We start from the raw sequence: 27,186 nt of genomic DNA, 5'->3' as shown, positions 1-27,186 counted from the left end.
AGTATTTCTGTCTTTGCCAGTGGTATGGGAAACTCCCCAATAAACATCCCTCGAGGCCATGTGTCAGTGTCCAACGGTATAGCATTGGAATTTCTTGGGTTTTTGTGAGCTCAATCTTAACTAAGGTTATCACAAAACCTGCCTCCTGAAGTCAATCAAACAATTCTGCTAGATGCTCCAAATGTTCCTTCCATGTGTGTATAAAAATCACCAGATTGTCTGTGTATACCATGCAATTGGGCAATCATGAAATGACCTTATCGATTTGAAATGTGGCTGGCACATTCTTCACACCAAATGCATGACTTTAAACTGGAACTGTCCACTCAATGTCATGAAAGCTAAAATTTCCTTCACCCTTGCAGTTAAAGACATTTGTCAGTGCCGTCTGAGTAAGTCCAGCATAGAAATGTAAATTGCTTGTCCCACTTTCTCAATACAGTCTTCCAATCATGGAATAGGGTACAAGTTGGATTTCAAATTAAACATTGACTTTCTGATAGGCCCCATACAATCGTTTGGTGCCATCTGGTTTTGATAACATCTCCATGGACGAGTTCCATTCACTGCAACACACTTCAATTAAGCATACTTTCAAACTTTTTTTAGATTCTATACCAAGTTTAGAGAATTAAGCCCATAGGGATGTTGCTTAATTGGAACAGCATTTCCTATATCTATCTCATGCATAATCTGTTTAGTACTTCCCAGCTTATTCCCACTTATATTTTCATGTGATTGTAGTAACTCTTTCCACTGGATGGTAGCTGAATGATTTATTCCAAATTCTGAAACATCCTCATTGTCATAATTTCAAAACCATTTGGATTTGGTTCTTCACTCTGAGTTGTAACAAATAACACATTCACCTTTTGCTTTCATTCTTTATCAAAATACCATTTCAATATATTTACATGGCACACTCTGTGAGTTTTCCTTCTGTCTGGCATTCTTATCAAATAACTCACCTCACCCAATTTCTTTTCGATTTGATAAGGCCCACTAAATCTTCCCCTGACGGTACACCTTTCACTGGGAGTAATACTAATACTTTATCTCCACTATGAATTTGATCTCTTCTCTGCTTCCTCTTTCGTTGCCTGATGTGCTACTGTTAAATGCTATCTAGCCAATGCACCCGCTGTATTTAGTCTCTCCCTACATTTGATACATAGTCCAAACATATGCTCTCTGAACTCTGACTCACCCAGTTTTTCATAATTGATTTGTGTCATCCTCTCAACTCATGCCCAGAGACTAATTCAAATGGACTAAATTTTGTTGATTCATTAGGTGCAACCCTATTTGCAAAATGCACAAATGGAATTCCTTGAACCCAATCCTTTGGATAGTCTTTATTCTAGCCCCTCAACGTAGTATTTAAAGTTTGTTGCCATTATTCTAATGCTTCCTGTGATTCTGGATGGCAAGCAGTTGATTTAAATTGTTTTATGACCAAGCTATCCATTTTTCCTTGAATAATTTCAATGCAAAATTTGATCCTCGATCCATTGTATCTCTGTGGGTAGTCTGTATCTGTTTTAAAAAAATTGAGAGACTCTTCTCCAATTCTATTAGTTGTAATATTGCATAATGAAATGGCCTCTAGAAATCTAGTAAATACATGATCAGCTAATATTGATTCCCACTTTTTGTTTTAGGTAGGGATCCCATACAATCAACTAAGGCTCTTGGAAAAGGTTCATCAAATGTTGGAATATGTTGGTTTTATCACAGTCTGAGGTTTTCCAACTATGTGACATTTATGATAAGACAAGGCCAATAAAAATGTTTTTGTATTTTGGTTTGAGTTTCTCTTATTCACAAATGACCTCCTACTGGAAAATCGTGCTACCCTCAACACCTTCTTTCTGCAACCTACCAGGAATACAACTTGATGAACCTCTGCCCATTTTTCATTTGCCTGAACATGTGATGGTTCTCCATTTTTCTAATCAAGACTTTATTTTTTAGATAATTTTTTAGCCAATTCACGTAACCTGCATATCTTTGGACTATGGGAGGAAACCGGAGCATTAAGAGGAAATCCACGCAGATACAGGGAGAATACAGGGGTTCACTTTGATACTCCTTCTGCATAGGCTTTTTGATAGAACTGCTTTATCTTTCCATCTTTCTATTTTTTTTTCCTAAAAATGTACAATTTGGCCTTCACCTGTTCTTGTTTCTTTCTCAACCATTTGGTCAAATATAGTTTCTGATAATATGGTCTTCAGTAAGATGTTCAACAAGGTTCCCCATGGGAGACTGGTTAGCAAGGTTGGATTTCATGGAATACAGGGAGAATTGGCTCAAAGGCAAGGACTAATTAGGGATAGTCAACATAGCTTTGTTTGTGGGAAATCATGTCTCACAAACTCGATTGAGTTTTTTGAGGGAGTAACAAAGAGGAATGATGAGGGCAGAGCAGTAGATGTGATCTATTTGGACTTCAGTTTGACATGGGAGATTGATTAGCAAGGTTAGATCTCACGGAATACAGGGAAAACTAACTATTTGGAACAGAACTGACTCAAAGGTAGAAGACAGAGGGTGGTGGTGGAGGGTTGTTTTTCAGACTGGAGGCCTGTCACCAGTGGAGTGCCACAAGGGTCGGTACTGGTTCACTACTTTTCGCCATTTACCTAAATGATTTGGATGGGAGCATAATACGTCCAGTTAGTAAGTTTGCAGATGACACCAAAATTGGAGGTGTAGTGGATAGCGAAGAGGGTTACCTCAGATTACACCAGGATCTTGATCAGATGGGTCAATTGGCTGAGAAGTGGCAAATAGAGCTTAATTCAGATAAATTTGAGGTGCTGCATTTTGGGAGACCAAATCTTAGCAGGACTTATACACTTAATGGTAAGGTCTGAGGAAGTGTTGCTGAACAAAGTCACCTTGGAGAGCAGGTTCATAGCTCCTTGAAAGTGGAGTTGTATGTAGATAGGATAGTGAAGAAGGCATTTGGTATGCTTTCCTTTATTGGTCAGAGTATTGAGTACAGGGGTTGGGAGGCCATGTTTCGGCTGTACAGGACATTGGTTAGGCCACTGTTGGAATATTGTGTGCAATACTGGTCTCCTTCCTGTTGGAATGATGTTGTGAAACTTGAAAGGGTTCAGAAAAGATTTACAAGGATGTTGCCAGGGTTGGAGGATTTGAGCTATAGGGAGAGATTGAAAAGACTGGGTCTGTTTTCCCTGGAGTGTTGGAGGCTGAGGGGAGACCTTATATAGGTTTATAAAATTATGAAAAGCATGGATAGGATAAATAGACAAAGTCTTTTCCCTGGGGTGGAGGAGTCCAGAGCTAGAAGGCATAGGTTTAAGGTGAGGGGGGAAAGATATAAAAGAGACCTAAGGGGCAACTTTTTCACGCAGAGGGTGGTGGTATGTGCATGGAATGAGCTGCCAGAGGACGTGGAGGAGGCTGATACAATTGTAACATTTAAGAGGCATTTGGATGAGTATATGAATAGGAGGGATATGGGCTGGGTGCTGGCAGGTGGGACTAGATTGGGTTGGGATATCTGGTCGGCATGGACAAGTTGGACGGAAGGATATGTTTCCGTGCTGTACATCTCAACGACTCTATGACTCTAATTGATCCACAACTCCCGTATCTTTATTCTTTGATTTCTCCTTCTACTTCAACCTGTAGCTTTGTGACTCTATTACCACGCAGTCAGGAAAAATCCCAGGACGTACTTCCTGGAACACCTCAGTTGTCTGATTTTCAATCACAGTAGGCACCACTTCCACCTGTGATCTAACTATATCATTATCAAGGATAAATTGTATTCCCAGAACAGAGAACTTCTCTGTTATTCCTACAGCCAGTTCCCCAGTCTTCACTAGACTCTCCAACTTATATAAAGAACACTATTCTTCTCACCATGAATTCAATAATCTTTCTAAATTACATATCTTCCCATCTCTCACTTGTTCCTATATCTCTTAAAATATTTCTTAGTATTTTGTAAAATGTTTACCTATGCTTTCTTACATGAGTAAACCTTATTTATGCAAATGAATTATTTAAAGAGATCTTGGGGAGTGTCGTAGAACAGAGATATCGGGGTTGACCTACATAATTCTTTAAAGTTTGCATCACATATCGACAGGGTGGTTAAGGAGGCATTTAACATGCTTGTCTTCATTGCTCAGACCATTTGAATATAGGAGTTGGGACTTAATGTTGAGGATGTATAGGAAATTGGTGAGGGCTTTTCTGCAATAAGGTGTGGGGTTCAGATCGCCCTGTTATAGACAGGATATTATAAAGTTGAAGAGGTTCAAAAGAGATTTACCAGGATGTTGCTGGGAATGGATGGTTTGAGTTGTAAAGAAGATTGGAAAGGCTGGGACTTATTTCGCTGGAGATTAGGAGGTTGAGACGTGAGAGATTGAGGTTTATAAACTAATGAGGGGTATAGATAAGATGAATAGCAGGTGTCTTTTCCCTGCGGTGGGGGGTTTCATGATACGGGCGTATTTATTAAGTCTGAGGAGAATGATTTAAAGACATGAGAGGCAATTTTTCTCACAGATAGTATTTTGGGTGTGGAATGAACTTTCATGGGAAGTGGTGGATGTGGCTACAATAACAAATTTTAAAAGATATTTATGCAAGTATATGAATAGGACATGTTTGGAGGAATCAGGGTCAAGCACAGGCAGGTGGGACCAGTTTAGTTTGGCATTATGGTCAGCATGGACTGGTTGGGTCGAAGGGTCTCTTTCCATACTGTATGACCCAATGACTCTATCTAGTACTTGCTTATTAATCAACCCTAACCAGGCTGTAGGTTCTTTGCAGTTCCTTTACTTCATCTATGCTTTCCTTTATGACTTTAACAGACTCCACTTGCTCTTATTTTCTCACATTAGTCTACCCAGTGCTTTTCCAAACCACCATCACTGTGACTTGATGTATCCTACTTTATTTCAGTGAGAACACCTGTGCTTTTTTACTAATCTTCCTTCCTCATGGGTTTCTTTCGAAACCTATGGCAAACTCTTTACTGCCTTCAGTGAGATCCCTTTTTCCCTTACCACTCGAAGATTTCTCATTTCCTCAATTTCTAGCATTCAAAAATTGAAGTTGATGTCAATAGACAATAGGTGCAGGAATAGGCCATTCTGCCCTTCAAGCCTGCACCACCATTCATTATGATCATGGCTGATCATCCTTAATCAGTATCCTGTTCCTGCCTTATCTCCATAACCCTTGATTCCACAATCCTTGAGAGCTCTACCCAACTCTTTCTTAAACGAATCCAGAGACTGGGCCTCCACTGCCTTCTGGGGCAGAGCATTCCACACACCCACCACTCTCTGGGTGAAGAAGTTTCTCCTCACCTCTGTCCTAAATGGCCTACCCCTTATTTTTAAGCTGTGTCCTCTGGTTCAGGACTCACTCATCAACTGAAACATGTTTCCTGCCTCCAGAGTGTCCAATTCTTTAATAATCTTATACGTCTCAATCAGATCCCTTCTCAGTCTTCTAAACTCAAGGGTATACAAGCCCAGTCGCTCCAATCTTTCAACATAAGATAGTCCCGCCATTCCAGGAATTGACCTCGTGAACCTACGCTGCACTCCCTCAATAGCCAGAATGTCTTTCCTCAAATTTGGTGACCAGAACGGCACACAATATTCCAGGTGTGGTCTCACCAGGGGCCTGTACAGCTGCAGAAGAATCTCTTTGCTTCTATATTCAATCCCTCTTGTTATGAAGGCCAGCATGCTATTAGCCTTCTTCACTACCTGCTATACCTGCATGCTTACCTTCATTGACTGGTGTACAAGAACACCCAGATCTCTTTGTACTGCCCCTTTACCTAACTTGACTCCATTTAGGTAGTAATCTGCCTTCCTGTTCTTGCCACCAAAGTGGATAACCATACATTTATCCACATTAGACTGCATCTGCCATGCATTGGTCCACTCACCTAACCTGTCCAGGTCACCCTGTAATCTCATAACATCCTCCACACATTTCACCCTGCCACCCAGCTTTGTATCATCAGCAAATTTGCTAATGTTACTATTAATACCATCATCTATATCATTAATGTATATTGTAAAAAGCTGCGGTCCCAGCACTGATCCCTGCGGTACCCCACTGGTCACTGCCTGCCATTCCAAAAGGGAGCCGTTTATCACTACTCTTTGTTTCCTGTCAGCCAACCAATTTTCAATCCAAGTTAGTACTTTGCCCCCAATACCATGCGCCCTAATTTTGCTCACTAACCTCCTATGTGGGACTTTATCAAAGGCTTTCTGAAAGTCCAGGTACACTACATCTACTGGATCTCCCTCGTCCATCTTCAGAGTTACATCCTCAAAAAATTCCAGAAGATTAGTCAAGCATGATTTCCCCTTCATATATCCATACTGAGACTGACCTATCCTGTTACTACTATCCAGATGTGTCGTAATTTCATCCTTTATAATTGACTCCAGCATCTTTCCCACCACTGAGGTCAGACTAACTGGTCTATAATTTCCTGCTTTCTCTCTCCCACCTTTCTTAAAAAGTGGTACAACATTAGCCACCCTCCAATCCACAGGAACTGATCCTGAATCTATCAAATTCTGGAAAATAATCACTAATGCATCCACGATTTCTCGAGCCACCTCCTTCAGTACCCTGGGATGTAGACCATCAGGCCCTGGGGACTTATCAACCTTCAGACTTAACAGTCTCTCCAACACCAATTCCTGGCAAATATAAATTCCCTTCAGTTCAGGTCTTTCAGCCACTGTTACCTCAGGGAGATTGCTTGTGTCTTCCCCAGTGAACACAGATCTGAAGTACCAATTCAACTCTTCTGCCACTTCTTTGTTCCCCGTAATATATTCCCCTGTTTCTGTCTTCAAGGGCCCAATTTTAGTCTTAACCATTTTTTTCCTTTCACATATCTAAAAAAAGCTTTTACTATCCTCCTTTATATTTTTGGCCAGTTTACCTTTGTATCTCATTTTTTTCTCTGCGTATTTCCTTCTTAGTAATCCTCTGTTGTTCTTTAAAAGCTTCCCAGTAGGCCGTTTTCCCACTCATCTTTGCTATGTTATACTTTTTCTCTTTTGACTTTATATGTTTCTTAACTTCCCTCGTCAGCCATGGCCACCCCTGTCTCCTCATAGGATCTTTCTTCCTTTTTGGAATGAACTGATCCTGCATCTTCTGCATTATACCCAGAAATATCTGCCATTGTTCCTCCACTGTCATCCCTGCTAAGGTATTGCACCACTGAACTTTGGCCAGCTCCTCCCTCATAGCTCCATAGTTCCCTTGATTCAACTGAAATATTGTCACTACCGATTGTACCCTCTCCCTTTCAAATTGCAGATTGAAGCTTCTTATATTATGGTCACTACCTCCTAATGGCTCCTTCACTTCGAGGTCCCTGATCAATTCTGGTTAGAAGTCAAACTTTGATTTATGAACCAACTCCTAATCAGTTGCCAATTCTGCTGCTAACCTTGCAGTTTTAATTCTCTGCTCTTCAGCATGAGTTGTCTCTACTTCAGGCAGTGAACTTTTGAACCACTCCAAAATAACAGGCCCTCTAAGACTGTCATAGGTTTGGACTATTTTCAATGTAAATATCCACCTATCAAAATAACTCTGTTTTGATCTTTTCACATATCGTGTACATTTGACCAAGTTCTCTCCTTAGCTTCCTAAAATGTTGTCTGCAGGCTTCTGGCACTAGTTCGTATAGACTTTTTTTTTCATTTCATGATACTTCCCAGGGACCCCGTCTGATAGTGATGTAAACACTTGACCAGCTCTACCTACCAAATTTGTTTGGATCAACAATTACCACATAGTCACTGGCTGTTTCATTGCCACAGAAGGCTGTGGAGGCCAGGTCATTGAATATATTTAAGACAGAAATAGATGGATTCTTGAGTATCAAGGGTATCAAGGGTTATGGGGACAAAGCAGGAGAACAGGGTTGAGAAACTTACCAGTCATGATCGAATGGCGGAGCAGGCTTGATGGGCCGAATGGCCTAATTTCTGCTGCTATGTCTTATGGTCTTATGGAAATGGAAAAGATTTCTACATCCTTCCCGTTGAACCTTAACAATGTTTGAACACATTTAAACAGATACCCACCAGACTTTTGGCTACAATGGGTTCACTGTCCATCACTGTCCTCATAACTGCTCCCACCGTTTACATTTACCTCTGCCATTGTAAGTCGATCTTTTTGGTAAATATATGGATAGGAAAGCTTTGGAGGGATGTGGCCAGGAGCAGGTAGGTGGGATTAGTTTAGTTGGGGATTATTTTCGGCATGAACTGGTTAGACTGAAGGGCCGCCTCCAGTCTGTTTCCGTGCTGTATGACTCTGTGACTCTATGACTTTCACTTTTCAATGCCAACTTCTGAAATCAAAATTTCTCTCTTTATCCCTTTCTTCTGATTGGGCTATTCTGTCCTTTTCTTTTCCTTCCGCTTTCAATCAGAACTAAACTTGTTTCATTTTGTTTTCATAGTCAGGTTGTTGTAATTCTTTTGTTCTTCGTTCTGCTGCAATTAGCCCTCTCTTTTCTCCATTGCCATCGCCTCTGATTCAATCTGCTCCATTTGCAATTGAATGTTAATCATTACCAGTTATCCTGATTGCATTCGAGGCAATTGTAAATGCTGAAATGTTGCTACAATGATCTCCCTTTTCTGCACAGACACAGGCAGTTCCAACTTTAATTTGCCTGTCTCTTCAGAAAGCTTTGCCTCGCCCAAGTGACTTCTTGCAGCTGCAGGAAACTCTTAATGATTGATAGAACCTTTATTACACAAACCACACTCTACTTAAACCAATCAGATGCAACACCCAAAGTCCAATAATCCTAAACCCAACATAGAATTAGAGATTTTGATTGTACACAAGCCCCCAGTTTTGTTATGGACCAGACCAGATCACCCCACCACCCCACCACCCCACCAAAATGTAGTAAAGAGAAAGCCTAGGCACTGACTTTTATATTATTTAAAGACACGGATAATGCACTGTGTTGCAGATGTAATTTGATTGGTTCACCGCTAGGTTTGAAGCAAACACACTTTATTCTGACAACACAGTTAGATACAAAAAAAACTGACATAGCTCTAACTTTATTTAAATACTTAACAAGATAATATATCATTAAGTGTTCCAATATTGGTACATCCCATAAATGCACCCTTGCCAAGGCAATTTAATAAAACAGTTTTATTCTCAGGCATTATCTTTCTCTAGTCTAGCAGACTGAAATCTTGAAAGAAACCATCTGCCCCTTTTGATTTTTAAGATGAAGTCTCACTGTCTAAGACTCTCACAGCAGAAAACTCAAGCTTTTGGTTTCAGCAGCCAGCAGAAAACCTTTAACTAGCCAAAAGTAAAATTAAAAACCTTCTTGGGCTTGTGTGAACCCTGGCCCTGCACACTCATGATTCTTTTGTCTCATTTTTTTTTTAAAAAAAGCAAAACAATTTATTCTGCTTGCCCGGTGAAGGCATCTTGGTATCAGGGTGACTACAACACTCTGCAAGAGGAACAGAACAGAGCACATCTCTTTTAAAGGCAAAGTGCCATCACATTATGCTGTGCCCCACTGTGTGACTCGTGTTTGAGGACTCCCACCAGGGACTTCTTTCCCTTGCTATTTCTTACAGGCAGATTCCAGTGCTGATTTCTCACTGCATTTCTCATCATTTCTTACTGTAGTACTGATCTTCTCCTTTATTAAAAAGGACACCACCTCTTTTTTTTTGGAAACCTCTCTGAAGCACTGAGTACTCTTAGATCTTCAATTCCCAAACTTATCTCCCTGCAACCATGTCTTAGTAATTGCCACCAAACCATAACCATTTGCATGTATTTGTGCTGTTAACTCATTAATATAATCTGGACAAATGTGAGGTGACACATTTTAGAAGGTCTATTGCAGGAGAGATGTATACAGTAAATAAAGGAACCCTTTGAAGCTTTAACACACAGAGGGATTTAGGCATATAGGTCCACAGTTCTCTGAAAATAACAACACAATTGAATAAGGATGGTCAAGAAAGTGTGTGGCACGTTTGCCTGCATTGGTCAGGACTCAAGAATATAAAAATCGGCAAGTCATTTTGCAGTTTACAGATAGTTAGTTGGGCTGCATTTGGAATATTGTGTACAGTTCTGGTTAGCAGACTGCCAGAAGAATGTGGAAACACCAGAAAGGGTAGAGAGAATGTTTTCCAGAGTGTTGCCCGGCTTGGAGGGTTTTAGCTATCAGGAGAGATTGGACAAACCTTCAGGGGTGACCTGAAAGAAGTTCACAAAATGATGAGAGGCACAGAGTCTTCTTCCCAGGGTAGAAATATCAGTTACTAGGGGGACATAGGTTTAAGGGCTTAGGAGGAGAGTTGAAAGGAGATGTGAGAGGTAGATTTTTTTGCACAGAAGGCAGTAAATGCCTGGAATGTGCAGCCAGCGGAGGTGATAAGGGCTATAATAGCAATGTTGAAGAGACATCTGGATGGATGAATAGGGGGATATGTGTTGCTTAGGGGCAAAAAGTTTTTAGTTTCTGTATAGTGCTGATTTTTCTCTTTGTCTTTATAATTTAATGCTTTGTCTTCCTCTATTCTTGAAAGGGGTGTGGGTGGGGGGGGTCACATTCACAGTTTTCCAATCTGCTGGAACTCCCCTGGAATGCAGTGTACTCTGGAATGCTTTGACCCTACTGCCCCTGCAGCCACTTCTTTTAATATCCTTGGATGTGGGCCATTGGGTTGAAGAGATTGAAGTCCTGAGTAGGGGTCTCAACTTCTGCCCGACCACCAAAATGGACCCATTGGTTTTGGCAGCAGACACAGAGGAGTTCATCAGACGAATGAGACTCCGGGAATTCTTTCAAGGTGCTAGCAGTCCCACTGAGCCCACTGATGAACTAGAACAGTCATCACAGGGATCTGTAGAGGAGCGACCAAAGAAGGTGTCAACATGGACCCCACCGGAGGGCCACTGCCCTGGGCTTGACATGTGTGCTCAAACTGTCAGGAAATATATAAATGCCAGATTCATCAGCCTTACCCACAAGGTAGGGCAAAACATCACCCAGTCACAACGCAATGCCATCCAGGCTCTCAAAACCAATCACAACATTGTCATCAAACCAGCAGATAAAAGAGGAGCTATTGTCATTCAGAATAGAACAGATTACTGCAAGGAAGTTCACCGACAAGTGAACAACCAGGAACACTACAGACAACTACCAGCTGATCCGACCAAAGAACACACCCGTGAATTAAACACGCTGATCAGAACTTTGGATCCAGTCCTTCAGAGTTCCCTATGCACCCTCATCCCACATACCTTTCGTGTAGGTGACTTCTACTGCCTTCCAAAGGTACACAAAGCCAACACACCAGGACGTCCCATCGTGACGGGCAATGGGGCCGTATGTGAGAATCTCTCTGGCTATGTGGAAGACATGTTGAAACCTATTGTACAGGGGATCTCCAGCTTCTGTCGTGACACTATGGATTTCTTCCAGAAACTCAGCACCCACAGACCAGTCAAACCGGGAACATTCTTCGTCACAATGGACGTTTCCGCACTCTACACCAGCATCCCCCACAAGGATGGCATCAGTACTCAACACCAACAACTGCCAATCTCCACAATGTTTGAAGAAGCAAATATAAGAAGGCACAGTCCTTACATCTAATAGCTACCCTATAACACTCCCATGTCTTATTGCTTTTTCAAGTTCTCCCTGTCTCTAATTAGCTCAAAGTTCTCTCTGTGGTCCAGGAGTACTAGGACATTGTTCCAACACCATCATCCACCTCCACCACCCCCCAACCTATACTACAGCTCGCTGCTACTCCAGTACTGGTGTCAGTCACCCTGGAACTAAATCCCATTCCACCCACACCAATCTTTGGGTCATGCAGGTAATGTCTTGACACTGTTTACCCTATGCAGTTTGTCCATGGCTCGGATAGTAATCTAGAAGTTTAGAAGTTCCGCCTTTTAATTTAACTCCTAACTGATAACATTCTTTCAGCAGAACTTCCTCTCTAGTCTGATCAATGTTGCTAGTACCAATGTGGATGATGACAGCTTGATCCCTCCTCATGTTCTTCTCCATCTCTAAACAGTATAGCCTTTTGGACTCACAGCAATGGCTCTAGAGCACAGCATCTATCCCTGCAATTATATAGCTCTCTACCATTACTATATTTCTGTTTCCTCCCAGTGCTTGAATGGCTCACTGCACCAAGTGCTATGGTCAATTCACCCAGTTTGCTAGAACCTCATTATTGTTGGATAATTGCAGGGGATGAGGCTTCTCAATTGCAGCTCACTGGATCCTCATACCTGCCTTATCTGCTCTTACCTAACTGTCCCTGATCACAGATCAGATTTGAATTACCTTGACTGAGGGATATGAACTCCCTCCAGACCAAAGTATCCAGGTAACCTTCCCCTACCCTGATGTGGTGCATTGTCTGCAGCCCAGACTCCAGTTCTTCAACTTGAGCTGCAAACACTTACCACAGATGTGTTCCGCTTGGATCACACTGGTGTTCAGCAATTTCCACATGCTGCAGCAGCAACACATCTTCTGTCCTGCCAACAATATCTTATCTGATTTCATTCAGAAATTAAAAGCTTTCAATTTTCTGCTCTTTACATTTTATTGGAATCACAGCATCAATGTCATAATTAACCAGTTTTTTTTTAGGAAAGCTAAAAATAACAATGAAGACCTTACTTTTATTTTAAGACCAGATATGTTCATGACTCCAGGGCAAAAGTGAGAATTGCAGATGCTGGAGATCAGAGTCAAGATTAGAGTGGTGCTGGAAAAGTACTGGAACATCTGAGGATCGGGAAAATCGACGTTTCGGGCAGGAGCCCTTCATCAACCATTCCTGATGAAGGGCGTAAGCCTGAAACATTGATTTTCCTTGGATGTTGCCTGACCTGCTGTGTTTTTCCAGCACCACTCTAATCTTGACCATGTTCATGAGTCTAGGTCACCATTGCTTCTTACTTGGAATTGCGCATACTGTGGTTTGTGATGTCTCTCTGTCTCTGGTTTATTAAAGGTTGGCCTCTCGATCCACACTCTGTATCCGCTCCCACTTATAGAACATAGGACATAGAAAAATACAGCGCAGTACAGGCCCTTCGGCCCTTGATGTTGCGCCGACCGAAGCCTACCTAACCTACAAATAACCTCCATATGCTTATCCAATGCCCGCTTAAATGACCATACTTTGGAAAGTTTACTTCTTGCAATAAACCTTAGTGAAATTGCCTCTGGCTCCCCTTGCACCTAATTTCTACCTGAATTAAATTTCCATACTTCACTCACTTGTCCTTTCTCTCGCTGTACTGAAGTCTCATTCACACTGAATGTGCTCCTTACCTCTTCCTTCAGTGCTGGCTATTCCTTTATGTGGCTGTGATTGCGCTGACCTGGGTCAAGTTCTGGTGTGGTGACATCCTCTACTTGTCATGGGTGAAAAAGACATTTTGCCTCTGCACTACCTGTCTACCAGGACGTCCATGTCCCTGTCCACAGAATGGGTCAGTAATTTTTCCTTGTCTGCCATGTCTGGGCAAATATTAGGAACAGTGCAGGGCATTGACAGTATTTGCCATGTGTCTGACAGCATTTTAACAATTCCAGAGATGTAGAGGAAAGGATAGCAAAGATGATTCTGACAAGGAGCGAGAGTAACATGGTAGTTGTTATGGGGAACCTTAACTTACTAAATATTGACTGGAAATATCACTGTAAAAGTACTTTAGATGGTTCAGCATTTGTGCAGGAGGGTTTCCTGACACAGTGTGTAGACAAGCCAACAAGGGGTGAGGCCACATTGGATTTGGTACTGGGTAATGAACCTGGCCAGCTGTTAGATTTGGAGGTAGGTGAGCACTTTGGTGATAGTGACCACAATTAGGTTATATTTACTTTGGCGATGGGTAGGGATAGGTATGTACCACAGGGCAAGAGTTACAGCTGGGGGGAAAGCAATTATGATGTGATTAGGCAAGATTTAGAATGCACAGGATGGGTAAGGAAACTGCTGGGGGTGGGCACAATTGAAGTGTGGATCCTTGATAAATATGTACCTGTCAGGCAGGGAGGAAGGGGTTGAGCAAGAGAGCCATGGTTTATTAAGGAAGTTGAATCTCTTGTCAAGAAGAAGAAGAAGGCTTATGTTAGGATGAGACATGAAGGCTCAGTTAGAGTGCTCAAGAGTCACAAGTTTGGCACATATGATCAAGGAAAACCCTGAAGCTTTCTATAGGTTTATCAGGAATAAAAGATTGACTAGAAAAAGATTAGGGCCAATCAAGAACAGTAGTGGGACATTATGCGTGGAGTCTGAGGAGATAGGAGAAGGACTAGATGAATATTTTTGTTAGTATTCACACTGGAAAAAGGCAACGTTGTTGAGGAGATTACTGAGACACAGGCTACTAGATAGATGGGATTGAGATTCACAAGGAGGAGGTGTTAGCAATTCTGAAAAGTGTGAAAATAGATAAGTTCCCAGGGCAGGATGGGATTTATCCTAGAATTCTCTGTGAAGCCAGGGAGGAGATTGCAGAGCCTTTGGCTTTGAACTTTATGTCATCATTGTCTACAGGAAGTGTGCCAGAAAACTAGATGATAGCAAATGCTAATTCCTTATTTAAGAAGGTGAGTACAGACAACCCTGATAATTATAGACCAGTGAACCTTACTTTGGTTGGAGGTAAGGTGTTGAAAAAGGTTATAAGAGATAGGATTTATAATCATCTGGAAAGGCACAAGTTGATTAGGGATAATCAACATGGACTTGTGAAGGGTAGGTCGTGCCTTACAAAACTTATTGAGTTCTTTGAGAAGGTGACCAAACAGGTGGATGAGGTAAAGTGGTTGATGTGGTGTATACGTATTTCAGTCAGGCCTTTGATAAGGTTTCCCACGGTAGACTATTGCACATAATGCAGAGGCATAGGATTGAGGGTGATTTAGTGGTTTGGATCAGAAATTGGCGAGCTGAAAGAGGACAGAGGATGATGGTTGATGGGAAATATTCGTGCTAGTGTTCAGTTACTAGTGGTGTACTGCAAGGATCTGTTTTGCGGCCACTGCTGTTTGTCATTTTTATAAACGATCTGGGTGAGGGTGTAGAAGGATGGGTTCATAAATTGCAGTCGATAGTGAGTTTGGTAAAGTTCTGGATAGTGCTGAAGGATGTTGCAGGTTACAGAGGGACATAGATAAGCTGCAGAGCTGGGCTGAGAGGTGGCAAATGGAGTTTAATGCAGAAAAGTGTGAAGTGATTCACTTTGGAAGGAGCAACAGGAGTACAGAGTACTGGGCTAATGGTAAGATTCTTGGAAGTGTAGTCGAGCAGAGAGGTCTCGGTGTCTATGTACATGGATCCCTGAAAGTTGCTACTCAGATTGTTAGGGTTGTTAAGAAGGCATATGGTGTGCTGGCTTTTATTGGTAGAGGAGTTGAGCTTTGTGGCCATGAGGTCATGCTGCAGCTGTACAAAGCTCTGGTGCGGCCACACTTGGAGTATTGTGTACAGTTCTGGTCACCACATTATAGGAAGGATGTGAATACTTTGGAATGGTTTCAGAGGAGATTTACTAGGATGTTGCCTGGTATGGAGGGAACGTCTTATGAGGAAAGGCTGAGGGATTTGAGGCTGCTTTTGTTAGAGAAAAATATATTGAGAGGTGACTTAATTGAGACATATAAGATAATCAAAGGATTAGATAGGGTAGACAGTGAGATCCTTTTTCCTTGGATGGTGATAGCTAGCACGAGGGGACAAAGCTTTAAATTGAGGGATGATAGATATAGGGCAGATGTCAGAGGTAGTTTCTTTACTCAGAGAGTAGTAGGGGTGTGGAATGCCCTGCCTGTAACAAGAGTAGACTCGCCAACTTGAAGGGCTTTTAAATGGTCATTGGATAAACATATGGATGAAAATGGAATAGTGTAGGTTAGTGGGGCTTCAGATTGGTTTCACAGGTCGGTGCAACATCGAAGGGCGAAGGGTCTGTGTTCTATGTCACCAGTGCCTGGGATGCTGGTGAACTGTATTGGGAACAGTCATGGTAGACAGGGTTAGAATTGAGTGAGAAGGGAGTCTTGGGGGAGAGGTAGGTAGTTAATTGGACAGGTTTCTTCAGAGACTTTTAGATAAGCACATGAGTATGCAAGGAATGGACGGATATGGACCAAGGGGAGGCAGAAGGGATTAGTTTAATTTGATATCATATTTGGCACAACATCATGGACCGAAGGGCCATTGCGGGGCTCTACAGTTCTATGTTCTGTATAGAGAGAGATCTCACTGGTCCTCATGTTGAGAATCCTTCCATGAAACGCGAATAAACTATCACTTAGCTCAAAAGAAGCACAAGATACAGCCCTTGAACTCACTGCTTGGAAATACACCGGACAGTTTCCTGCAGATTAATGCATGTTGTTTCGAATAATATATAGATGTAAGTACATAATCTACTCTGTAAGTAATCTATTACCCCAACTGTACATATTCCTGGCATGTTTAATGGGAGCATGAAGGTGATATTTTATTACTTATCTTACCCATTCTTTTTACATGCTCCAGGAGTGACTGATATTTACAGTGAAAGAGAAACTGTTGCCTCAAGATTTACAGAATCTGATGAAAATTCTGAGAGTGAAAGCAAAACTTGATGCAGCATCCAAGGAGGTCTAGAGAAAAAAAAGAGTTGATGGGAATCAAGGATAATTCTCCACTGATTTGACTGAGACCCAGCACAAAGGAAGATGGCTGTGATTGTTGGAGGTCAGTAACTCAAGTCCATAGCAGTTCCTCAGGGTAGTGACCTTTGCCCAATCATCTTCAGTTGCTTCATCATAAGGTCAAAAGTGGTAATGTTACCTGATGATTGCACAATGTTCAGTGATGTTTCTGAATCCTCAGATACTGAAGGGGTTTATGCACATATACAGTATGACTTGGACAACATTCACTATCAGTCAATGACCATCTCCAACAAAGGAGAATCTAACCATCTCCCTTAATGTTAAATGGCATTACCATCACTGAATTTAGCATTAGCCAGAAACAGACCAGTCAGCATGAAAGCTATGATTACAAATGCCGCCTAGAGGTTGGGGAATCTATGGCCAGCAACTCACCTGACTCAAAGACTGTCCACCATTTACAAGGAACAAGCCACAAGTGTAAAGGTGCATTCAATGATGCTCAAGATGTTCAGGAAGGGCAAAACATCCCACTTGATTGGCACCTAATCAGGAGGTGATGGCCTGGTAGTTTTAATGCTAGGCTATTAATCTAGAAACTCAGCTGGAGACTTGGGTTCGAATATGGCAGATGGTGGAATTTAAATTCAATAAAAAATGTCTGGAATTAAGATTCTACTGAGAACTGTGAACCCATTGTTAATTGTCAGGAAAACTCATCTGGCTTACTAATGTCCTTCAGGGAAGGAAATCTGCTAGAGTTCTTTGATGAGCAGGTTAGACCAAGGTCAGCTAATGGATGTTATTGACCTGGACTTCAAGAAGGTCTTTGATAAGGTGCCTCACAGGAGGCTGATGAGTAAGATAAGGGCCCATGGGTGTTAGAGGCAAAGTGCTAGCATGGATAGAAGATTGGCTGTTTGGCAGAAAGCAGAGAGGAGATAATAGGGTCCTTCTCAGGACAGCAACACAAGTGTGTTCAGTGTTGGGACCACAACTTTATACATTAATGATGCAGATGAAGGAACTGAGGGCATTCTGGTTAGGTTTGCAGATGATACAAAGATAGGTAGAGGTAGAGGAATTGCAGAGGTGGGGGGCTGCAGAAGGATTTGGACAGATTAGGAGAGTGGGCAAAGAAGTGACAGATGAACCATGTGGGAAATTATGAGGTGATGCACTTTAGTAGGAAGAATAGAGAAATGGACAATTTTCTACATGGGGAGAAATTTAAGAAGCCTGAAGTGCAAAGAAACAAGAGAGTTCTCGTCCCGGATTCTGTCAAGGAAAACTTGCACGTTGAGCCATTAGTTAGGAGAAATTGAGGACTGCAGATTCTGGAGATTGGAGTCAAAAAGTGTGGTGCTAGAAAAGCACAGCCGTTCAGCTGGCACCCAAGGAGCAGGAGAGTCGACACTTTGAGTGTTCCTGGTGAAGAGCTTACGTTCGAAATGCTGATTCTCCCGCTCCTCGGATTCTACCTGACTGGCTGTGCACTTCCAGCACCACAATATTTGACTCTGAGTCAGTAGTTAGGACGGCAAATGCAACGTTGGCATTTATTTTGAGAGGACTTGTTTATAAAAACAGGGATGTACTTCTGAGACTCTAAGGCTCTGGTTAGGCCACATTTAGAGTATTGTGCAGTTTTGGGCCCCATATCTCAGGAAGGATGGACTGAACCTGGAGCATGTTCTGAGGAAGGTCATGAGAATGGTCCCAGGAATGAAAAGCTTAACACACGAGGAAAGTTTGAGGGCTCTGGGACTATACTCAATGGAGTTTAGAAGGATGAGGGGGGGACCTGATTAAAACTTACAGAATATTAAATAGCACGAACAGAGTGGATGTTGGGAAGATGTTTCCATTGATAGGAAAGACCAGGACCTGAGGGCACAAACTTAGAAAAAAGGGAACGCCTTTTAGAATGGAGATGAGGAGAAACTTCTTCAGCCAGACGTGGTGAATCTATGGAATTCATTACCATGGAAGGCTTTGGAGACCCGGTCATTGAATATATTTAAAACAGAGCTAGATAGGTTCTTGGTTGTCAAGGGGATCAAGGGTTATGAGAAGAAAGTGGAAGAATATGGTTGAGAAACATATCAGAGCTTAAAAACGTGTTGCTGGAAAAGCGCAGCGCTATTCCAGCAACACATTTTTAAGCTCTGATCTCCAGCATCTGCAGTCCTCACTTTCTCCTTGAGAAACATATCAGCCATGATTGAATGACAGAGTAGACCCGTTGGGCTAAATGGCCTAATTTCTGCTCCTATGTTTAATGGTTTTATGAAATCTGCCATCCTCACCTGGTTTGGTCTACTTCTGACTCACTACTTATGGTTGACTCTCATCTGCCATCTGAAATAGACTAGCAAGCCACTCAGTTGTATCAATTGCTACAAAGTCTCCTCCCTAAAAGCATTGTGGGCCAACCCATAAGAAGTAGATTGCAGTGGTTGAAGAAGGCAGTGCAGCACCAGCTTCTCAAGGACACCTGGGGATGAGTTGCTGGCCCAGCCAATAATGCCCTCATTCCCCAAATGAATAAACAAAATCCATCACTTTTAACATCAGGTTCCTTCACCATTGAGGCACAGTAGCAAGACTGTTTCCCATCTACAAGATGCAATGCAGGATTCACCAAGGTTATTCCAAACCCATTACCACTGCCATCGAGGAGGACAACCACCTGTTGATTCCCCTTCAAACCACTCACCATCCTGACTATGTATGTACAATAAGACAGTTTTATGAATAAAGGATATTTTTGAAATAGCAAAAGTCACTGGGTCAAAATCCTGGAGCTCCTTCATTGCGATGTCTAAGCGCCCTATGATCTGTATGTCCTTGTTTGCCGTGATCTGCCCGTACTGTTCGCAAAACAAAGATTTTCACTGTGCTTAGGTACAAATAACCACAATCAATCAAATCAAATCATGATGTCCGTGCACCACAGAGACTACAGCAGTTTAGGAAGGCTATTTACCTAGCCCTCCATTACAAGGACAATTGGGGAAGAGGAATAAATGCTGGCCAGGCCAGAAATACTCATAGCCTGAGTATTTCACAATGTACAATGGTTTTTATGTTAATTTCCCAGCAGTTATGTCACTGATACTTCCCAATTATTGTTCATATTGTGTATGAATCTTTACAGAAGCATAGGAAGTGAAGTAACTTCTCTATTCTGAGTTACAAAGACAAGAAGCAGTGGGCAAGAAGGACTACATGCTGAAGAATTAACAATGAATTTTCTCTGTTTTTGGCTCTCTGCATTCATGTCAGTTTCAGTGCGGGGTCATAGTAAGTGCTTGTAATATTTATTGTTCAAATTTATTTTTATTAATCTTGCAATTCCCTTCTTCTTGATGACCACATCTGCTGACAGTGCAAGTTTCCATAACCTGGGACTGTTTAGCACTATATTTGTTCTTTTTCATTGCTGTTCCTCAAATGGGCAGCAACATTTTGCTTGTGAAATAATTACAACATCACTGATGGGTAAAATGCAGGTGCAGAAAACAATAAGAAAAGTTGATGGAATGTCAGCTGTTGTCCCAGAAGTATTTAAGCACAGGAGCAGTGATGCTTTGCTTCAATAATATAGAAACTTGATAAGGCTATTCTTGGAATACTGTGTACAGTGTATAAATTTGTTATCTCAGGAAGGATATTATTTCTAAAGAGGGAATGCAACAAAGGTTTAGCAGACTTGTTCACAGGATGGCGGGACTGTACCATGAAGATTGAATTGGGCAAACTGGGTCTGTACTCTCGAGAGTTTCAAAGAATGAGAGGTGATCTCGAAGGACCACAGAATCGTACAGTACAGAAGAGGCCCTTCGGCCCATCAAGTCTCCAACAACAGAAACTACTCCAAATCTACACCAGTGCCACTTCCCGGCACTTGGCCCAGCGCTTTGAATGTTATGACGTTTCAAATGCTCATGCATGTATTTTTTAAAGGTTGTGAGGTTTCCCGCCTCAACAACAGGGTGGCATAGTGGCCCAGTGGTTAGCAGTGCTGCTTCACAGCACCAGGGGCCTGCGTTTGATTTCACCCTTTGGCAGCTTCTGTGCGGAGTTTGTACATTCTTCATTGGTTTTGTCCGGTTGCCCCAGTTTTCTTTCAGAGTCCAAAGATGTGTACAAAGTTAAAAATCACACCACACCAGGTTATAGTCCAACAGGTTTAATTGGAAGCACTAGCTTTTGGAGCGACGCTCTTTCATCAGGTGATTGTGGAGGGCTCGATTGTAACACAGAATTTATAGCAAAAATTTGCAGTGTGATGTAACTGAAATTATACATTGAAAAATTGATTGTTTGTTAACCCTTTCATCTGTTAGAATACAGTGGTAGTTTCACTTCTTTCATGTGTAAATCACAAAACCTTTGTTTTAAAGTTGCATTCTCGGGTTAGCTGTTAACAATGGTGATAGCAAGACAATATGTTGAAGGTGTTAGTCCCCTGTGTTCTCTGTCTATGACCTGATGTTTAGATTGATCCTAATCTAAAAAGTGAGTGTTTTACATAAATTCCTGCAGTTTTTGAGCTCAGAGTTCTACGTGAATGTATGCAGTATCGACACAAAGATGTGTAGGTTACATGGATTAGCCAAAGGAAATGCAGGGATAGAGTAGGTAGGTGAGTGAGTTGATGTTTGGATGGGATGCTCTTTGGAGGATTAGTATGGATTTGAGGGGCTGAATGACCTATTCTGCACTGTTGGGATACCTTCCCAGACAATGCATTCCCGATTATCACCACCCTCTGGGTGAAAATTGTTTCTTTAAACACCCCTCTGAATCTGCTGCCTTTCACTTTGAAATTTTGTTCCTTTTTTTACTGACCCTTCAACTAAGGGGAACAGTTACGTTCTATCCACATTGTCCATGCCCCTCATAATCTATCAGGTAACCCCTCCTCAGTCTATAAACCAACCTGAGTTTGTCCAGTCTGTCTTCAGAGCTAAACTGCTCCATCCCAGGCAACATTCTGGTGAATCCCCTCAGCACCTCTCCAATGCAAACACATCCTTCCTGCAGTGTAGTGATCAGAGCTGCACATGGTGCTCTCATTGAAACTTGCAAAATACTTATCAAAATACATGTAGGTGAGGTGTTTCTTGGTTATGAATCTCTAGAAAATAGGAGCAGGAGTAGGCTATTTGGCCTTCTCCGCCATTCAATATGATCTTGGTTGGTTAGATTAGATTAGATTTACAGTGTGGAAACAGGCCCTTCGGCCCAACAAGTCCACACCGACCCACCGAAGCGAAACCCACCCATACCCCTACATTTACCCCTTACCTAACACTACGGGCAATTGAGCATGGCCAATTCACCTGACCCACACATTTTTGGACTGTGGGAGGAAACCGGAGCACCCGGAGGAAACCCACGCAGACACGGGGAGAACGTGCAAACTCCACACAGTCAGTCGCCTGAGTCGGGAATTGAACCCGGGTCTCAGGCGCTGTGAGGCAGCAGTGCTAACCACTGTGCCACCGTGCCACCACGTGGTCTTCTATCTCAATACCATATTCTCACTTTCTCTCCAAACCCCTTGATCCAAACTGTATCAATTTCTTTCATTGAACATACTCAGCCTCCACAACCTGCTCTGGTAGTGAATCTCACACGTTGGCCACCCTTTGAATGAAAAAAAATGTTTCCCCATTTCAATCCAAAATGGTTAACCCCATGTTCTGAGACAGTGACTCCCCAACCAGGGGAAACATCTTCCCTGTATCTCATATGTCCAACTCTTTGACATTTCAATCAGATCCCCTCTCTTTCTTATAAACTCTAATGAATACAGGCCCAGCTGGATCAACCTCTCCTCCTAGAAAATCCCACCATCTTTGGGGGATCTTTAAACTGGTGACACAATTTATAAAGAAGGGGATGCCAGTTAGGGCTGAGATGAGGAGAAATCTTTTTCCTCAGAGAGTGGTGAATGTTTTGAATTTTAAGACCGAAAGACATAGGAGCAGAAATTAGGCCATTCAGCCCATCAAGTTTGCTTCACCATTCAATCAGGGCTGATAGGTTTTTCAAACCTATTTTCCAGCCTTCTCCCCATAACCTTTGGTCCCCATGGCAATCAAGAACGTCTCTACCTCTGTTTTAAATATACTCAATGACTTGGCCTCCACAGACTTCTGTGGCAATGAACTCCAGAGATTCACCACTCTCTGGCCAAAGACATTTCTCCTTATCTCCATTTTAAAAGGTCTTCCCTTAGAGTAAAGACTGGGACATCAGGTCCTAGTCTCTCCTTTAAATGGAAACATCTTCCCAACATCTGCTCTGTCCAGGCCATTCAGTATTCTGAAAGTTTCAATCAGATCCTCCCTCATCCTTCTAAACTCCATCACGTATGACCCCAGAGTCTTCAAGTGTTCGTCATATGTTAAGCCTTTCATTCTTGAGATCATGCTTGTGAACGTTCCCTGGACCTGCTCCAGGGCCAGTACATCTTTGCTGAGGTATGGGGCCTAAAATTGCTCACAGTATTTTACATGTGGTCTGACCAGAGCCTTATAAAGCCTCAGAAGTACATCCCCGTTTTTATATTCTAGTCACCTCAAGATGAATGACAACATTTGCCTTCCTAACTACTGACTCAACCTGCACGTTCACCTTAAGAGAAACCTGAATTACAACTCCCAAAACCCTTTACACTTCAGCTGTCTGAACTTTCTCCAAATTTTGAAAAATGTCAATGCCTCTATTCTTCCTTCCAAACTGCTTTATCTCATACTTTCCCATGTTGCATTTCATCTGCCAATTTACCAACTCTCCTCAGCTGTCTAAATTCTTTCCTGATGAAGGGCTTATGCTCGAAACGTTGAATTCTCTATCCCTGAGATGCTGCCTAACCTGCTGTGCTTTGACCAGCAACACATTTGCAGCTGTGATCTCCAGCATCTGCAGACCTCATTTTTTACTCGTAAATTCTTCCACTCCCCACCTCATCCTCCGCTATATTGATGACTGCATTGGCGCCACCTCGTGCTCTCGCGAGGAGGTTGAGCAATTCATTAACTTCACCAACACATTTCATCCTGACCTTAAATTTACCTTGACCATCTCTGACACCTCCTACCCCTTCCTAGGCCTCTCCATCTCCATTATTGACGACCGACTTGATACCGACATTTTTTACAAACCCACCGACTCCCACAGCTACCTGGATTACACCTCTTTCCACCCCACCTCCTGCAAAAATGCCATCCTGTATTCCCAATTACTCCGCCTCCACCATATCTGCTCCCAGGAGGACCAGTTCCACCATAGAACACACCAGATGGCCTCCTTCTTTAGAGACTGCAATTTCCCTTCCCACGTGGTGAAAGATGCCCTCCAACGCATCTCGTCCACATCCCACACCTCCGGCCTCAGACCCCACCCCTCCAACCGTAACAAGGACAGAACACCCCTGGTGCTCACCTTCCACCCTACCAACCTTCGCATAAACCGAATCATCCGCCGACATTTCTGCCACCTCCAAACATACCTCACCACCAGGGATATATTTCCCTCCTCACCCCTTTCCGCCTTCCGCAAAGACTGTTCCCTCCATGACTACCTGGTCAGGTCCACGCCCCCCTTCAACCCACCCTCCCATCCTGGCACCTTCTACTGCCACCGCAGCAATTGCAAAACCTGTACCCACACCTCCCTCCTCACCTCCATCCAAGGCCCCAATGAGCCTTCCGCATCCACCAATATCATTTATTGTATCCGTTGCTCCCAATGCAGTCTCCTCTACATTGGGGAGACTGGACGCCTCCTAGCAGAGCGCTTTAGTGAACATCTCCGGGACACCTGTACCAATCAACCACACCGCCCTGTGGCCCAATATTTCAACTCCCCCTCCCACTCTGCCAAGGACATGGAGGTCCTAGGCCTCCTTCACTGCCGCTCCCTCACCACAGATGCCTGGAGGAAGAACGCCTCATGTTCATTCTCGGAACACTTCAACCCCAGGGCATCAATGTGGACTTCAACAGTTTCCTCACTTCCCCTTCCCCCACCTCACCCCAGTTCCTAACTTCCAGCTCAGCACTGTCCCCATGACCTGTCCTACCTGCCTATCTTCTTTTCCACCTATCCACTCCCCCCTCCCCCCTGACCTATCATCTTCATGCCCTGCCCCACTCACCTATTGTACTCTATGCTACTTTCTCCCCACCCCAACCCTCCTCTCACTTATCTCTCCACCCTTCAGGCTCTCTGCCTGTATTCCTGATGAAGGGCTTTTGCCCAAAACGTCGATTTTACTGCTCCTCGGATGCTGCCTGAACTGCTGTGCTCTTCCTGCACCACTCTACTCCAGATTCTGGTTTCCAGCATCATTGTTTTTCCCTAGTTGATTTTAACCCTACTGCGAATTCTCTTGCAAGGATGCCTGCCTTGAAGAAGCTTTCCTCCTCTCTCTACAAGAATCTCAGAGAGTCCCTCTCCCATTGCAACTCCCAGGTCATTCCCTCTGCCCTGAACCTCTTCAACCATGTCGTGAAACAAACTCGGTACCACAGCCAGATTTGCTTCCTCAGTGCCTGCCTTCGTAAACAACTCATCCCACACGGAGTCCGGACCAACTTTAAACTAGCAGAGTTCGGACCCGAACAGGACAAACAGTACAGACTACAGTTTCTAAAACACCAGCAATGGTTCTCCTTCAAGATCCTCCGCTCCACACTCGCAGCAATGCGCCGGCACCTATCCTCTCAACAGTCTGCCCTGCCTCAGCTGAGGGCCACATTCTCTCAGAATTGCAAAGTACCCACTCTGTACTACATCCTCAGGAGAATTCATACTCTCAACAAACAGTATTTCAACTCCATCTCAAACATCAAAAACTGTAAGTACAACAATCTTTTATCTACCCACCTCCATAATCAGCGCTCCTCAAACATTCCAGTAGATTCCCCTGGCCTCTGGAATTGCTCGAATGCCATTAGCCATGTGGCTGGTTCAGTTGCCACCCCCACGCTGATTGATGATGTCACTTCCACCCCCATCATGGCCACTCCCACAGCCACTTCACCCTCACAATTCCTCATGCACCACACGTGACATCACTTCCACCCCTCACGTCATCGTTGATGTCACACGCTTAGTGACTTCCGCCTCCCACTACTGCCATGTTTGCCACCACTACCACCCACACCAACGCCACTCACCTGTATTCTGCTGACACGTCCCCCCCACAGACCCCACTGTCACCATCCCCCCCCAACCCCAGAACCCTCAGGGGAACACCACCCCTGCTCATGACTCCAGCTGCATTCCACCCACCATCACACCCACTCCAGTTACCGGCTCCACACCCACACGAGATCCCAGCTCCCAGCGCTGCCAAGTTTTCACTATCCCTCCAGACCTTCCCCTCACTGAGGATGAACGATCAGTCCTCAGCAAAGGACTCTCACCTTCATCCCACTCCGTCCACGCATCAATGAATTTATTACACGCTATGACATCGAACACTTCTTCCGCCGCCTCCGCCTCCGAGCTTATTTTCATAATCAGGACTCCCACCCACCTTCCGAGGACCCCTTCGCCCACCTCCAACACACTGCTTCCACCTGGACACCCTGCACTGGCCAATTACCCGCCCTCGACCTCTTCATTTCCAACTGCCGCTGGGAGATTAACCGCCCCAACCTGTCTACGCCCCTCCCCCACTCTAACCTCTCACCCTCACAACGCGCAGCTTTCCAATCCCTCTGCTCCAATCCTGACCTCACCATCATGCCAGCAGATAAAGAGGGCGCTGTAGTAGTCTGGCGCACTGACCTCTACACCGCTGAAGCCAAATGCCAACTCGAGGACACATCTTCCTACTGCCCCCTCGACCATGACCCCACCCCCCATCACCAAACCATCATCTCACAGACCATACAGAACCTCATCACCTCAGGAGATCTCCCACCCACAGCTTCTAACCTCATAGTCTGGGAACCCCGTACTGCCCGGTTCTACCTCCTTCCCAAGATCCACAAGTCTGACCACCCTGGCCGACCCATTGCCTCAGCATGCTCCTGCCCCACTGAACTCATGTCTACCGACCTCGACACTGTCCTATCCCCCCTCGTCCAGGAACTCCCCACATACCACCCACGCCCTCCACCTCCTCCAAGACTTCCGTTTCCCCAGCCCCCAACACCCCATCTTCACCATGGATATCCAATCCCTCTACACCTCCATCCGCCATGACCAGGGCCTCCAAGCCCTCCGTTTCTTTCTCTCCCGACGTCCCCAACAGTACCCTTCCACCGACACTCTCATTCGTTTGGCTGAACAGGTCCTCACCCTTAACAATTTCTCCTTCGAATCCTCCCACTTCCTCCAGACCAAAGGGGTAGCCATGGGCACCGTATGGGCCC

The 27,186-nt window shown here is 43.6% G+C and overlaps 1 protein-coding gene across 1 annotated transcript in view; it reads left to right on the top strand.

The window, feature by feature from the left end:
• Positions 1-19,987: 19,987 nt before the first annotated feature.
• Positions 19,988-27,186, top strand: part of LOC132829859 (uncharacterized) — a 51,027-nt gene continuing 43,828 nt past the window's right edge. Inside the window, exon 1 of the mRNA XM_060847249.1 lies at positions 19,988-20,086. Coding sequence (XP_060703232.1) covers positions 20,029-20,086 — 58 coding nt within the window. The 5' untranslated portion in view covers positions 19,988-20,028. The remainder of the gene's footprint in view (positions 20,087-27,186) is intronic.

Source organism: Hemiscyllium ocellatum, chromosome 2 (genome assembly GCF_020745735.1).
Source record: "Hemiscyllium ocellatum isolate sHemOce1 chromosome 2, sHemOce1.pat.X.cur, whole genome shotgun sequence".
Taxonomy (NCBI): domain Eukaryota; kingdom Metazoa; phylum Chordata; class Chondrichthyes; order Orectolobiformes; family Hemiscylliidae; genus Hemiscyllium; species Hemiscyllium ocellatum.
The sequence above is the reverse complement of the archived record's forward strand: the minus strand, read 5'-3'. Positions and strand labels throughout refer to the sequence as shown.